A 17297-nucleotide genomic window follows, 5' to 3' on the forward strand; every position below is an offset into this window, starting at 1 on the left:
CTGAGTATTCTGATTCTTAAGAAGTGAAACTGGAGAAAGTTACACCAAATACATTCTAATTTGACCCCAGATTTCACACAGTGAGTTCCTCAGTTCAGAGTTACATCCCTCTGAAAACAGTGATGACAAAGGTGACAGAATTTTAACCAGAACATCCCTTTCTGACACCAGCATTTACCCCACCTGTGTTGCAGGTATCTTTCATCAATCTGCAACGATCTTTCACAGAGGAAGCACTTCTCCCCAGGGCAGCTCCTATTGTGGCCCAATCGTTACCGTGCTTTACTCTCAGCCTAAAGAGAAACATGCTCATTAGCACTATATCCAGTTAGAAGATTACCAAAATATCAAATCCTCTCTAATAAAAACAGGGTGAATGTGCAGTTCACAGGCTTAAAGACACTTTGATACTTCACTATTTTCTATCATCACTGCTATTTTTTCTGTGTGTTTCTAGAAGCCTTTTGGGCCAGCTAAACCACAGGATATTCCTTTATTAAATGCTTAAAACATCTGTCTTGCAGGAACATTGTAAGGCTTAATGATTGTTAAACAGAATATGAAGGTTTGGATAAACAGCCAACTTTCATTCTATACAAGCTCCTCAAAGATTTTCAGGTGGTATAAAGAGTACTTGAGAAATCGAAATAATGCCTGATGAAAACCCAGGCATCCTACAATTTAACTGAAGCCAAACACTGCATAATCATGTTCATAATTTTAACAATTATTTTCCTCCCTCACATGACAGCGGGTTGCTTAAAATGTTGAGCCCTGACTAGTCCTAACACATCTGGAACCACAGGCACCTCAGGAACAACACAAACCAGCTAAATTGACCCCAACATATCCATCAGTGCAATGAAATGAACTCCCTTCCCTCCTTCAGTCCAACAGTTTCTTCAAACCACTCAACCCTGGAAATCTGCAGGAGGGGACAAAGTCTGCAGCCCCATCTCCTTAATCGATCAGGTTTATGTTCAAAATGAGACTCTTTAAGCTGTAGTGATAATTTATGTAATTCTGTAATACTTCATAGGGGAGGTCCTATTCTTGACCTGCCACTTTCTTTAGAAATAACCTTCGCTCAGATTTCCAAAAGAAGTGGAATTTCTGCTTCTCACAAACATAACCACAAATATTGACTGTTTTGTAAAAATATGAAACATTCCTTTGAAACAGAAGCTTTGCTTTATACTTTGTTGCATATTGTTGTCCTGAATACACTTTGGAAAAAATTTCTAAAAAAATCCAAATATAGTTTCATTTCTCTTCAGATAATGACCACTATTTTTGGATAGTGTTGGAGCAGTCAAATTTACTTGTAACTTTTCAGTGATTTCACATAAGGAAACCTGTAAAAACTGCTCAAGCTACTAAATATAAACACGGAAGAGTGACCTTGTTCATGAGACTTACTCTTTAAGCTTTTCAATTTCCTCAGGAGTATACCTAGGCAACAGGTAAATAAAAATACATTATTTCAAACAGAAAGCATACAGCATAAATACTTTTATTTTACTAACCACACAGTACACATTCAGTTACAAGAGAATAAGGAATTTCTGCTGTAAGAAGCATATCTCACTGAATGCTTTGAAAGAACGTGAGGAACAAATGCCATTTTCCACATCAGCGCATTTCTAATGTTATCTGGTCTAAAACTCCCCTCATTTGTCAGGAAAATTCCTCGTTCTTGGTCATCTTACTAAGAACAGAATTAAAATTTTGCATAGTAGTCTCTCAAATAAACAACTATTTCTTCCTTCCTGTCCCAATTCACAATCACCATAAAGCTGACTTCCCATCAAAAAAAAAAAAATTAAATCAGCACTGAGAAGGTATTTTTAATTTTCAGCTACCTTCAAAAACTAAAATCCAACATCCCTTCTGGATGGCACCAGACCACTGTTTTACAGAAGGGCACAGTGTGGAGATCAATTACCTCTAGGTCAAAGCTCTAGGAAAAAGTTACATCTCAGAAGACCCATGCTTGTGTCCAAGTCTTCTAATCATATCACAATCTGCTACGAACCTTCGTTTTGGGTGGGTTTTTTTGTTCATCTGTTTTTTTAAAGTTGTGAATAGCATCAATTTAACACAACTATTGTCAAGGTTGTTTTACTGGAATTCAGCAGAGGTGACATGATTAGGAAGATCTGCTTGGCTACAACTTCTGCCTCACACAGAACATGTCAAACATAAATACATGACCCTACTCATACCAATAAAACCATGCAGCATTAGAGGTTTTCATACTTTCCAACATGGTTTCTGTCATCATACATGCGAAGAACTCTTCTATAGACAGCAAAGAGAGGCCGATTCAGACCCCAAGCTATTGTCCTGTAGAAATCTTTTCTTTCATCTTTTGACATTTCAAATATAATTTCAGTGGCATCTTTTATTCCACGGGCCTAGAACGAAGCATTTAAAAAAAACAACAAAAACAAAAAAACAAACCACAAACAAAACACCTTAGATAAAAGTCTCCTGGAAATCAAGAAGCAGAACACTTAAGAACTGAAGCCATTATGAAACTTTTTGTGTATTACAAATACTACAGTTCAAAAGTAAAACTGAGTATTTATGGATTAGCTCCCTCAAATACAAAACCTTGATCACTAGGGTTTATTGTTTTGGGTTTTTTTATACTGGAGTCCAGGTAGACACAGAAACTCTAACTTCCATCCACATTTAAGAAAAAAATCTGTCTAATGCATATTTTAAGATCAAAAATTGAACCATCAAAGAGAACATCATGGAAAACATACTGTGCTGGAATTAGCCTGGGGTCATACAAGAGAAGGTTGTCAAACAGTGTTATATCAATTTATTACATAATTTTAGATATTATCTGAAAGCAATTTCTTTCAGTTAAACTACTCTTCTTGTTTTGATGGAAACAAAACACTGGAATGAAGTATGAAAGGAAAGCTTGAGTTTAACTATAACTTCTTAGTTCAACTTCAGCTTAAACTAAGAATCACTATATTTAAACTATTCAAAGTAGTACAAGAAAGCAAGTAAGTGGGAAAAGAATGAATCATGATTCATCAGTAACTCAGAAAAGTTATTTAGCTAGCTTCAAAAAGCTTCACTAGGTTTAAAAGACAGTATTACCTATGAATGATTTTGTGGCAGAAATTCTAATATATGCGTGGGCAGACACACTTTCTGCAACAAATGCTGTGGGACGAACACTAAATTCAGGGCTTTTTTTTGAAACCACAAGTGAAGGATGGTGAAACTGTACTATCCAGGCTATGCATTCTCAGTTGTAAGGGCCCAGCTCAAATATCCTCAGCTGCAAGCCTACCACAAATATTACTTATGGGCAATTATCACCATCACTGTGTTAACTGCAAGCCAATTTACACTGAACTCTGACACCAACACATTAAGGGGAAGAAAGCAGACACAGCCATCCTGTTAGTGTAGTAAACAAACAGGGATATGGCATCAAGGAAGTCTGAAAGTTGTATTTCATGCTCTGTAAGGAAAATTATCTTTATTGCTAGTGCAATTTTTTTCCCTCCATCTTCACCAAAGCTTTCATGAATAACCAATGTATATTTAGAGACATTTAGGCATGTAAAATGTCACATCAGGATGCTCAAAATGGGCAATATTCAGTATAAAAATTAAAAGTAGACTTAAATCCTGTGTATGGATATAATTTTCTTATGTATTTCAAACGGGTAATGACCATTTCTACAATGAATCAGTCAGAATCACTTAGGAACATTCTGGGAAGTACTAAAGAAAGCTGGCTTCTAGCAGAACTGCATCACCACACCAAGGAGCAGGTAAGATACTACAAACATACCTTTAAATAACGCTCAATGTTACTCATCAAAATGTCAATTTCTTCCTTTGACCACATCCCTTGCTTCCACTTATGGCCTGAAAATAGAAACGGCAAAGTAATGACTGAAGTGAAAGCCAAGAAAAAAGCAAGAACAGTAGTATCTGGCACATGACCCTCACACTCCAATTAAAAAAGAAAAGACTAATTTTAGCTACTAAAAAGCTAACCAGAATTTTAAACAGATGTTATTTCATAACTGACAGCAACCATCAACTGATGTTTAAATAATGTGAGTCAGACCTCTCTTCAAAAACATCCATATTTTAAAAACAGAACATAAATTCCTCTATGTGCTGTCAAGTCACATTTTCAGAGTTTCTCTTCAGCTGCAACTAGAAAATTTGTCTTTAAACTGACAGCCGAAATTTCCATGCTCTCAAAATGATTCCAGAAGCTAGAACTTAAAATGTGACTCATAATATTACTTGAGGAATTGGCAACTATGTAGGCTTCTCTTATAAGCCTCAACACTCCCCAACACGTGAGTAGTGCCACCTACTGTGAATGCTTTTCATACAGGTAAATCACAGAGTAGAATGCTCTGCTTAGTCTATTTTGACAAGCTGGTCCCCATTTCTCTCCTTTCTTTTGCACTGAGATTAATGCTCAGGGGACACAGTCAAGATAAAAACTCGTGGTGAGAGTTTTATTTCCCTGAATAAAAGTGGCAAACAAACAGAAACAAACATAATGTTCCTCTCTGTCTAAGCCCTTAGTAACTACAATGTCAGCTGAGCTTTAAAGGCAAATCCAACCGACTTTATTCAGAGAGAAAACTTCAAACCTTAAGTCTATCAATAAAACATTCCTACTCTAAAATACATAGATTATCCTTTTTTCCCTTTATGGTCATACCATACTTTTAATTCAGATTACGCCGGTGTGACCCAGTTTACATACTGGTGTGTGCTGGCTACCTGCCCGCCTCTGCTCAGAAAAATCAGGGTACTTCCTTCTCAGCCTGCTAATTACCAGAGTTGGGAGGCAGAACACACCAAAGAGAGTGTTTACTCAAATCCAATTATAATGAAAAGTACAGGCATTATTACCAATTCCATTGGAACTGGTGAGAGAGAACTCTTTCTGTGTGCCCAGTGGCTTCAATCTCTTCTTCCAAAACTACAGAGACAGGACAATAATCTATTACTGTCACTGTGGTTCATACCTCTACCCAAGCCTCTGACTTGATGGGACATGGCTACTCTTTATACAGAATAACCTTTAATACCCAACTACTTTAGGAAAGGATATATATTTTGCACTTCACTTGTTTGCACATTCAGTGTCAGCACTATCATAACCTGCCCACAGGTCTGGAAATAAAGCATTATCAGATGGAGACTGCTATAAAATTATGAGCTCGGGCAACATATGCCAAACTCTGAGCTACTGAAAAAGAAGGCACATACTGGCATTGCTCCAGGGCTGATCTCTGTGATCACAGAGATCACAAGAAAGGTTCAAGTAGTACTGATTTTCAAATATTTTTCCTGGCATATTTTACTAGAAATGTCTTCCTCAAATTATAAATCTCTTAATTGGAATCTCAGTGCCCTCATTCATTTGCAACTGTAAATGCCCCTTGTTATCACTATGATATATAGTCAGTTGATATGTCTGGGAGACAGCTACAAATGCAGTAGGTTTCTGAATACACTGAATAGCTTTGAAGCCCTTTAAATCTAATAAATTAGAAGGACAGAGAAAATGGGAAGAAATTACTTGTCTGTTAGAAGCAACTGCTGGTGTACACATGGGATCAGCAAGTGGTCACTGACAGAGCTGCTCAGCTCCCTTTCTCTGAATTTTTCATATCCAACACTCAGGTCACATTTTCACTGACTCGGCAGTACACTCAGTTCACTGGACTAAAACTCACTGGGTAAGAGATCATTTGCTCCTGTGAGACAAAAGCATCACATTTTTTCCTAAAGGTTTCTAACAAAAAAGGAAATTGCTTTGAACTGACTGAAAAAAACCTATTTTTCCTCTAGAAATAGGAAAAGTCAAAGCTAGAAAAACAGCAGAGAGACTAAGGAAACTAGAGAGACAACGCATCTTCATTGGACTTTAAGTTGTTTCTCCAGATTCAGAAAGACACTTGCCCTGGGGGAGAAAGAAAAAATACAAGCTCTCAAGTTCAGTAACTACTACATGATTGCACAGCTTCACTCTGAAAGGGAGGAATGCCAATGGTGTGGAAGTTTTAGGAGTAGCAGCGATTATTTCAGTAGATCCTGGTCTGCATGAGCTGTCTTCTTCTGAAGCACCTCCATTCCCAAAACTCTTTAATATGAATCATGGCAGCCAGACTAAGAAGCCCTGCCTGGAGGAAGATGCACCAACCTGAGGTCAGATTGTGTTTTTTCCTGGTGTACCCCTCTCTGCTGCAGCTTCCCATCTCCTGACCAGGGAAACACAACTGTCTGCCCCATCTGGGCCAACACACAGTACCTACAGCCCTACTCTACCACAGCACTGCAGTCACTGTCACCACTGCAGGCACAGCCCATTTCCAAAAAGCCAGACTGGAGATTACTTTATGCAACATGCAAAATATTCTGAGACATTTGGAATAATTTAGCTTTTCACAGTATAGGAGAGCATTTGATAACTCCTACCTTTATTGGTTAGAGAATCCTTATCCTCTTTGGTTGTGAACCAGGCTTGACTAACAGCTGACACTTCTTCATTGCCCATTGGGGAGATTTCATCCAGCTGTTCATTCTGAAGAATCTTAAAAGACCAATTTGAAATTACCCAGTAAAGACCTTCAATTCTTTATCACCTTGCAATTAACATGGAGGCATAACTTAAGGGAAAATGGAATCAGCACACCAAGTCACCTTGCTGACTGTTCAAAAGTGCCCCTTTTTAAATATGGCATTGAAAGTACATTCACCTTTCTTGGAACACCTGAGTAAGATTCAGCATCTTAATATATAGATGTTCTGAGAATTAATTAAGTAACATTCTTCTTCCTGTTTCATGTCCAGTAAATAAGAAGAGTCTCACTGGCTTTGGTGGAGGAAGGACTACGTCCAGCACCTCCAATCCAGAACTCTGAAACACGGTACACCCACAATGAGAACTGCATGTAATTGTTAGACAAAGCCTACTTAGGCCTGTTATAAAGCTTAACTTATAATCAACAAATGACAGAAATAACAGATAAACTTGTCTTCTATGCAGATCACCACAGAGCACGTGATTACCAGTGGAAGGCTACCTCTATTACTGTTTGCTGTGTTGCTCTTTGGGCAGTAAGTTAACAAAAAACCTCTCTCATACATAAAACAGAACAGTATTTTATAAACAAGATCCATGCTTAAATACACTAATTTCATATTAAAATAGTCTTGTTAATTTTATAAGTCTTTCTGGTATTTGTTTATCTTTTCATTTTGATTTAAATAAAAACATGTATCAAAGAGGTAAAATTTCAAACTTTTACTGTACCTGAATCTGGGTAACAGTTCCTTCATTAATCTCATCTTCAGCTACCTCAGTGGTAGCAGTCATGGTCACCTCAAAGCTCTGATCATTTTCTGAAACTTCAGAATGGGTAAGTTAGCTGCACACTTTACTCTGGAAACATTTTTATGCATGCTACCAGTTTTACACATTGCTACCTCTGAACTGAAAATTTTGAAAAAACTTTATTCGGTATTTATTTGTTGACACAGTAAAATCATTAAAATTATTATCAACTGCTCCTCTTCATAAAATTTAAATATGGGTTTTGAAACCTTCAGTTTTACGTTTGACTACAACTAAGATCTAAAGTGAAACATATAAACAACAGGTGTCTGATATGATGCAAATATTTGGAACTGTATTAATACTTCCTTTCCAGCCCTACCTCTGGTATTTTCCAATTACTAAAGGATAAAATTCAAATCTTTTGCCCGTATGTGTTTTTCCCAGTTCTCCTTCAACTTCAACATGATAATGCCTTTACTTCTAAGGAATTTCTATTAAGTTCCACCAAATAAACAGCCACTCAAGGTATTGCAAATTGGTATTTTAACTAGATCTGGTTTTGCCTCCCTTTGAGAGATTAAGTTGACCTATCTAATATTCAGTCAACTTCCTTAAGATTAATTCAGTATTCATCCTACCTTTTTTAAAACAGTCTCTACCTTAAAAGGACCATACACCTCAATATTACATAACACTGAAATGCTAATAATACTGTTTGATCATTAAAAAAAGTTAACCTCTCTTTGCAGACGGAGAGCATCTAATTTGCTGTTCATTCACTTATCCTTCAATTTATTCAATGCACCTGTGCCTGCAGTTCTCTGTCTGCAAGGCAGGTCTATTTTGCCAGTACTGTACAGATACCAAACACTGCAAAACCATCCAAGGGTATGAGAGATAAAGATATACCCAAGTGTATTAATAAAATTTGAAAAGAAAAAACCCACGCAAAATATTCTAATGTGATTCAAAGAATCCACTTTTAACCTTTACCAACAGATATCTTTGCTAGAAGTGTACACAAAAGAACTTACTTGGAACTGCAACAACAGAAATGCACGGAGTGGAATCATCAAGGCTTTGATCATCCTCTGATAAGCAAAGCCTCTTGTGTGGAGGTTCAGTGCTGTCTTCAGAGTCTACTTCATCAGCTTCTAACAACAAAAACATATGCAGGTTACTTCCTGTTAACTAAGCGGAGCTCTGGACAGAGTTCTAACAAAGTGGGCCAAATCAAAAAGTAAAAACAAATGTGACAGGGTGGTTCAGAGCTTTATTGCCACCCAGGAACTTGGTCTAAGTTACAGGCAACAACAGTTCACATGCTTTCCTCAACACACATTTCCTGTGAGATTTTCTTTGTAAATTCTATCCACAGTTTGTCACATTAAAATCAGTCCCTTACTACACAAATTTGGGTACATGCTTGGTTCTAAGGATGTGTTTCCACTGAAATAAATCAGAGCAGCTATATCCCTGTTGGGCACCTATAGACAATTTTGGGATTTAGACCTAATTCCACACTTTATCCTTCTTTAAACCGAAACAGAACAAACTGTAGCATCATAAACCTCAATTGTAGCATAGTAACCCCAGTAGCTGGTAGAATCTGGGGGCAGGGAAGTATGATGGTCAGATCAATCAAAAAAAGAATTAAAAAATACTATGCAATACAATTCTATACCATTTTGAGGGCAATGAAGTATAAGGTTCCCTTCAGTGTCCTGAGTCAAAGTCACAGAGTTCACGGTTTCTACTGTCACTGTGTCAGACTCTTCTTCAACTGTGCTCATACTCAAACCTGAAAGAGCAACACACAGATTACTTTTCTGCAGCTGGACTCTGCTTGGACCATAACTCTGCTTCCTGTATCCCAAAAAACCAGCATAAACTTTCACAGAGTCTACTCCTTCCCATGAGAAATCCACAATTGAAGATATTCACCTACCTTTACTTTCTGCATACTTATATATTGCACAGGGTAACATCAGACAGCTTTAAAGTTACTTTTCCAGTTAAAAATAGCACCTAAACTCCCCATTCAGAAGCATTTGCAATTTACTAATAATTTGGGGGTTGTTCTTTTTTTTTTTTTAAACACATACCTAAGCTATTACTTTTTCAGTATTTCTAAATTCTTCAGATCTGATGCTTTTGGTCTAATATTTGTTTCACTGTTCATTCCATAATTCTACTAATACATAACCCAAAGCTAGTCAGAACTGACAAATATTTTCCTAGTGTAATCAAGGCAATATGAAGTGCTTCTGATAATCTCATTTGCACGATAAAACTACAGTAAAGAAACCCAAAGTTTGTAAGAAATTCTATGTAAATTATCACCATGACTAAATAAAACAGAGTAAAACACCACAACAAAAGTTCTAACCCCTCAAATACAAAGAAATGTAACTAATTTTCTGCTGCAGAAGCTAAATGAAATCACGTCTAAAATATCCAGAAGCTTTGCAATGATTTAATCCATTTAAAGCACCTGGGCTTGGTGAATTTGGCAGAGATTTGCAAAAAGAAAATATTATTTCTCCTTTAAGTGTTCAGCCCTTTTTATGTGTTTAGACATAGGCAAAAAGTACTTGTAACTTTTATTTTGAAGCCAAAATATTGTTGTCAGCAATTCTACTTACATTGTTAAAAAATCATTGACTATAGTGTTAAAAAAAGAAATCACAATTACATTACAAAGTTTCCATGTACCAGGCAGGGATACTCATCTACCCATACATAAGTGGAATTTACAACATGGATTTCAAATCCCCTCTATAATGTTAACAACACTGCTTCAGTGGGAAATGATTTAATTTTAGAGAAGTGTCTTCCTATAAGGATAAAACCACTGCCAGTCCTTCAATAAAATTACTTATCACCCCTTGAGCTTGTTGAAGATTTGGCAGATCTTTAAGCACATGTAGTAGCTCATTCCCCGAATGAAGTGGTATTACCCCTCTGACCGTGTCAAAAATTTCAGATACACTGCCATTTTGTATCAGAGGGTTCTCAAATTTACTTTCACATCTACCATCAGCAACAAGTCCTTGTTGCCACGTGCAAGTGTAGGAGGGAAAAACTTCCTTGGGATTCATCTCCTGAGTTTTACAGCCTCTGCTTGCTGCATGGCTGTAGTACTGACTTTAGGAACCTGATGAGGCATCCTTAACTCTAAAACATGAAGAAAGACATCCAAAGCATTACAGCTAAATTAGCAGACTGTAACTTTATCAAACTAGTTTTGAGTTACTCATTCTGCCTTTGGGGAGTGAAGAAATTGGGCCAAAACATACAGATTCCCTTTTTCATGTTTATATACACTTTGTGAATAACTTTCACTACATGGACTGCTGTAATCAAAATTCCCAAAGTTATGAGAAACGTCATGGAGAATTCTTTAGTTTTTTGTGAACTGGTAGTGATAACACGCTGAAAGCCCCTATTTTTCTTTTCACTGTCCTAAAGGCTTGAAAGACATGTGATTTCTTTTTACAAAACACATCACAACAATCATGTACTTCACCTAAAGCTCTTCTAAAAGCAGTGGTACTATAGTACCAGTCACAACAGGAGATACAGCAGACTATTCCTTCTTTTTTATTGGAAGACTGAACACAGAGACAGCAAAGCTGCGTCATTCTTTCAGCAGTTACTCAGGACTTGCTGAAAATCAATTAGTATGTTTACAGGATCTGGCTCCCAAATCACCAGCACGGGGCAGTCAGGGCTGTCGCTTTGCATTCTCTGCCTTGCTGGTTTGCCATGTTAGGAGAGAAAAACGACACAGCGTAAAAGAGGTCCACCCAGAGATCCAAACGTGGCATTTCCAGAGGTGGGGAGGAAGATACACCATGATCAGTAGCTGCCACCCTGACACTTCCATACAGAGCTGTAACGGAATAAACAGCCAAAGCTGAGGCAGCACATCCAACAGCAACAGGCAGCTCCTCGGATCAAGCTGTCAGCTCGAGCTCCCAGGTACAGCAGAGCACCAAACACTGGGCACTACACACTGTTCAAGGAACTGGGACTTCCCAAGAAACAATTTCTCAATGTAATTCCTGGACTGAGCAGGGTTTTGTAACCTTTTGCCAATGTCCCAAGAATGCTTTATCCCAATAGTAAGTTGAAAAGCAAGTATAAAAACAGGCTCTCCAGAAAAAAAATAATAATGTTCTGTGTAAGATACTTGAGGTTTAGCATATTCAGAGTTTTCTGAGTAAAGGCAATAACCATAACCAAGCCCTGATAAAAACTCAGGAAGAGTCAAACCCTTGAGCTGACAGGAAAAATTCCCATCAACTTTAATGGATATGGCCTTGGACATAACTGAAAACTGAATGGAAAGAGCATCAGGAGTTAAGTCAAAGTCAAGTGCATATTTTGGACATAATTTTTTATTCATTAGACTACACAAATACAAGAAAACTGAAGGAAGAACACAACCAAACAAACTTGTTCATTAAAGACACATCAAACCCCAGGACAGGGTGTCAATCCGTGAGTACATGAATCAGTGACCAAATCCAGCAATAACTGTGGTGGTTCTTCTGACTGAACAGGAAGCAATCTCCAGACCACAGAAAAACCACTGGTTTACACTTCAATGATTAAGTGTACCACAGTTGCTGAACATGCATCAAATATGACACACAATGGGACCACTTGGAGTTTATGATGAGCTCAGTGGCCAAAGCCCAGCGCTGCTGCTGGAGCCAATGCTCTTAAGGCTTCTTAATTAGTGAGAATTATGACCTAGGTAGTCTCATCACCTCAAAAATACCACCTTCTTTTCATAACTTCACTAAATGTGCTTTTGAAAATGCACTACTTTCTATTTTAAACAAAAAGCTTACTCAAATATTTAATTTTTAGTGAACAACCCCAGGCTTTTCTCTAATCCTTGATTCAGACACACTCTTTAAAGAGATGCCAATCTATCACTAATATTTTATGTTCTGAAGGAGAGTTTGTTTTTGGGGAAGGCAACACTGTTGGATACATCTACACCAACACTGTGGATGGCATAATCTTAGATTTCTAAGAAAGCACCTTAGAAATTCGTGTAAATTCAGTAAGCATTTTTTTGCCTTGTTGGATTTCTGCGTGTATTTACCAAACCCAACATTTTCAGAGCTCCATTACAATTTCAAACAGGTTTCAACATGCAGCCCAAGAGAAGGGGAAATACTTGCCTACAAGAACCATTTAATACAGAATCCCAATATAAGTTTTCCACTAAAGCCACATAATAGAGCAGTTTTGATTTATTTGGGAAGCCTGCAGCAGATTTAGGCAGGAAAAAAGCCCACAGAAAGCTGATTTTATACCAAACTACAAAAAAAAAAGTGAATATTTCAATCCAAAAATTCTTGTAATTCTAAATCAGGCAGATGGGCTCAATTATTCTGTGGGCTGTAAAAATTAAGCACTTCTAAGAAATAGTATTTTTACCCTTTAAGACAGAATTCTGTTATGGCCCCTAGCTATTAACTGAATGTTAAGTACAGTCTTCAGTGGACTGTTGTAAATCTTTTAAAATTTCTATATGAAATTGCTTTAAGGGCTGCGTTCTATGCACTGGGCAATAAGTATATTCATTAAGTCTTGTAAAAAGCAAAACCTGAAGATTATTAAGGGAGGCTTCCAGTTATTGTGGCATTTAACTGGAACAATCACACGGAATGCACTGGGATTTCAAGGCATTTGTTCAAGAATAACACACAGGAAACAAAGTCATTACAGGACCTCATATTTTAGGAAGCCTGAATTTTAAGTGTATTCCATACCAAGTCAATACTTCTAATATGTCATCAGGAGGTTTTACTTTTCAACTAGTGCCTGTTCTCTTATGCTGTTATTCAACAGCAAAAAAACCCTCCTTTTTGTCACCCCAAATGGGTTCCACTCTAATGTGAAATTCCACCATGCAGAAGTTACCTCTAACAGCTGCAAAAATGGATATGAGAAGGAACCAAACCAGACAGACACCAATCACAAGGACCCAAGGGCCTGAGTTTGAGGCATACAAAGATTTATTAATCTGTATCAGCATGAGGTTACAGTCCTTTAGGAACAGCTACATTTGACTCATCAGTGGAATTTAGAGAAGTGGGCCATCGCGGAGATGGAATATATGGGAGACACAATGGGACAAAGTGTTCTCATTTGCATTGATCCAAATTTGGCAGAACTCCCATCACTTCTGGCCTATCCATTGATATTTTCATAAAAAGCACCGAGCATGCTTTAAATGTCACACAAGGGAAAAAAAAAACCAAACAAAACAAAATAAAAGCTATGTCCCAGCTCTTTGAAAAGGAAAAAACAAAATCACCAAAACCAGAGAGTTAGAAGTTTTCTTTTTTGGGAATAGAAAATGGCTCTCGGGGACAAGGTTATGACTATGGTTAAAAGATCTTGGTAAGTATGGTATGTTCTAAAATTACTTTTCTTTCATGTAAACCCAGTTTCATTCGAAGCATTACAGTAGCTTCTTCACCTTTACAAACAATGGGCAGAAGTTTAGCACACAAGAAAAATATGAACAGTTATTATCCTAACTGTAAGACTGATAAGCAAAGAGACTTCTCTCTTGCTTTCTCATGGGCAGATGAGCACGGAATTAATAGTCACAAATAAGGAATTATTAGAACATGTAAAACTCAGTACAGAGGTCTTTGTCTCTTACATACCTACCTTTTATAATTTTGAGTGGTTAAGACAAAAATCAGTATTTTCAGGCATTCTACTTAAGGAGTTTTAGTTGATGTCAAATCTTTTCCATAAGTCATAAAACATCATGAAGTTGTGGATTATTATAACCACGTGCAATGACAGAAATGAGTATCTGAATGAGATGTGTCCACCTCACTGCAAAAACCACATCTCCTGGTTTTGCAAAGGAATTTTAACTATGCTGTCAAGAGGCCAAGTTACATCTGTGGCCAGAGCAGCGCTGGCAAACAAAAAGCATTTTCTAGATTACTTCAACTAACAATAGCCAGGTGAGGCCAAACAATGGTAACTCTTTGTGAATGAACACACACAAACACTATCTCTCAGCTAAAGAAGTAGCTGATGCAAATGCAATACGCTTACCCACTCTCAAGGGCACAACCAAGAACACAGAGACCTCAAAAAGAAAAAAAAAAAAAAGGAGAAAAGAAGGGTTTTCCGACCGGAATCCTTTATTCTAGCAAAACAGAGAGCATAATTCTAGCACAGAAAAATCCTGGTACCGCTCTAAGATGAAACCCCTGATCTTGGCAGACTCGCACATTTCAGACAACACTTATAAATAAAACCCCCAAGCAACCACAAATCTCGGCATAAAAAAAACAAACAAACAAACAAAAAACCCCCCCGAGATTATGAAACAAAACAGATAAAAGCCACAAGCTCAGGATACCCCAAGCGAGGGGAAAATGGGAGATTCGAACGTGATCGTGCAGGTGGCCTTTTATTACAAGACATCCGACTGGGAGAGGGAGAGAGAGTTTAAAACAGAAATAACAATAATAAAAACATTAATTAAGATATAATAAATATAATAAACGCGCTGGCCGCCCTGCCCTCCCAAGGGAGCCCAGGTTTGGTGATTTCCAGGGTCCGTCCACCCCCTTCCCAATTTCCTCCTGCGTAGCGCTCCAGACACCCGGGCAGCACCCCGGGAAGGCGGGGAGCCGCGGCCCAGGGCTGGCCCAGTGCTCTCCCAGGGGAGAAGCCGGCGGGAGGCAGCGGCCCGGCCCCGGCACTGCCCCCGGGGCGGCGGCTCCGGGCCCGCCTCATCGCCCGCCTCAGCCCCGCGGCCGCAGCGCCGCCATTTGGCCCCGGGGCCGCCGCCATTTTCCCGTGTCCCCGGCGGGCGGCGGCGCGGGGTGACCCCGCCGCGGGCCCTGCTGCTCGCCCAGCCCGGCCCGGCCTTGCCCGCCCGCCAGCCCGGTTGGAGCGCGGCGAGCCGCAGGGCCGCACCAAGCCGCTCCCTCCCCGCCCCGTCCCCGCCGCGCTCCGCCGCCGCCCGCAGCTCCCGGCCCTGCGATCCCGCCGGGCCCCTGCGCACTTACTTCCTGTTTTGGGTCCGGGCACTTGAGAAACCAGGATGGAGACTCCCAAGTACCAGGATGGAGGCGCCGGGCGGGCGGCGGGCGGCGAGCGGGGGAGGCGGAGGCGGTGGCGGCGGGGCGAGGCGCTGCGAGCCCGCCGGAAGGGCCCGCGCCCGCCCGCCCGGCGCTTCCGCCCGCCCGCCCGGCGCCACAAAGTGCACGGAGCGCGGCCCCGAGCGCCAGCGGCGCCACAAAGCGCACGGAGCCGCCGCCTCGCTGAGGGGCCTCCTGGGACAGACACCCCTTGTAACACCCACACGTCCTTCCTCAGACTATCGCTTAAGCTCTGAAAATACCGAGTTCAAGCTCTGGCCGAACACCACCGTGGCTCTAAGTCCCGTGCCCGGTCTTTTCATTAAACACCTCCAGGGACGATGTCTCCATCACCTCCTTGTTGTGATGCCTGATCAATGGATCACTCTTCCATTTCCCTCGTGCCCAACGACCTCGCAAAAAAACAAGGCTTATAATCAAAAATGAGCCATAAAGCTGAGAATAAACAAGTATGTTTGCGGTGCTCCCTGCCCTGTGTTCTGGGTGCTTGTAGGTGCCACAATCCTTGGCAAAATAGAGTCTACCCGCTGAGCCCCCTCACAGACAAAGAGGGTAGATAAGGGCAAGATGGCGCCTGGCACCCCCTGCCCACAATTTTTGTCTAAAATCCTTGTAGCACTTCCACCACTTCTTTTTGGCCACTTCTGTCCAGCTGCATCCTCCTCAAACCTTGAGAGCTTTGAAACGTGCCCTTGTCCCCTGAGAACAGCTTTTTCTGCAAACCTTCCTCACAGGCTGTTGGAAGCCTGACACTTTGGGAGAGGTCAGCAGAATCTGTTTGCCAGGCAGAATTCAATTGTCCTAAACATCTGGTGCCTTTTAATACCTTAAACCCCTAAAAGCCTCACAGATGCCTGCACATGACCAGTGAGTCCTGTGTGCTTCTGAGGCAGCATCTGGAGGGAGACAAGGCAGGACTAATGCCCCATCTAGCCTAGGACATCTCAGATGGGGTTAGATGACCGTGATTAGGCAACTGCATCTTGCCCATAAGGTTTCAGGTCACTCTGGTTGCCCTGAGTATGCTACAGCTGAGATACTGGGGCAAACAGGGTCCTTCCAGCATGGCTCTGTGTTTCTGTGGAAGGGGGTGAAGCAGAAAAGGAACCAGGGGTGTTGTTTGACAGCTGGCTGAATGTGAGTCAGCAGTGTGCCCAGGTGGCCAAGAAGGCAAGTGACATCCTGGCTTGTGTCAGGAATAGGGTGGCCAGCAGGACCAGGGCAGTGACTGTGTCCCTCTACTTGGCACTGCTGTGGCCACACCTTGAATCCTGGGTTCAGTTTTGGACCCCTAACTACAAGAAAGACATTGAGGGGCTGAAGTATGTCCAGAGAAGGGCAATGGAGCTGGTGAAGGGGATGGAACACAAGTCTGATGAGGAGCAGCTGCAAGAGCTGTTTACGTCCAGGATAAATTCACTGTAGATATTTATCCTGGAGAAAAGGAGGCTCAGGGTGACCTTGTCACTCTCTACAACTCCCTGAAAGGAGGTTGTAGCCATGTGGGGGTCGATCTCTTCTCCCTGGTAGCAAGTGATAGGATAAGAGGAAACGGCCTCAAGTTGTGCCAGGGCAGGTGTAAATTGGATATTAGGAAAAATTTCTTGACTGAAAGGGTGGTGGTGATGGTCAAGCATTGGAACAGGCTGCCTGGGGAAGTAGTGGAATCACCATCCCTTGAAGTGTTCAAAATGCATGTAGATCTGACACTTAGGGACGTGGTTTAGTGGTGGACTTGCCAATGCTGGGTTAACACTTGGACTCGATGATCTTAGAGG

General features: G+C 40.4%; 1 protein-coding gene across 1 annotated transcript in view; it reads right to left on the minus strand.

Moving 5' to 3' along the window:
- Positions 1–15876, minus strand: part of DMTF1 (cyclin D binding myb like transcription factor 1) — a 29706-nt gene extending 13830 nt beyond the window's left edge. The window contains exons 1-9 of the mRNA XM_051795294.1: positions 15427–15876; positions 9039–9155; positions 8389–8508; positions 7331–7425; positions 6493–6607; positions 3830–3906; positions 2260–2417; positions 1420–1452; positions 184–293 (exon numbers count right to left, since the gene is read on the minus strand). Coding sequence (XP_051651254.1) covers positions 184–293; positions 1420–1452; positions 2260–2417; positions 3830–3906; positions 6493–6607; positions 7331–7425; positions 8389–8508; positions 9039–9147 — 817 coding nt within the window. The 5' untranslated portion in view covers positions 9148–9155; positions 15427–15876. The remainder of the gene's footprint in view (positions 1–183; positions 294–1419; positions 1453–2259; positions 2418–3829; positions 3907–6492; positions 6608–7330; positions 7426–8388; positions 8509–9038; positions 9156–15426) is intronic.
- Between the last annotated feature and the right edge of the window lie 1421 nt (positions 15877–17297).

The sequence above is a fragment of the Manacus candei genome, unplaced genomic scaffold, assembly GCF_025592945.1.
Source record: "Manacus candei isolate 608988 ecotype Guabito, Panama unplaced genomic scaffold, ASM2559294v1 h1tg000042l, whole genome shotgun sequence".
NCBI classification, from domain to species: Eukaryota; Metazoa; Chordata; class Aves; order Passeriformes; family Pipridae; genus Manacus; species Manacus candei.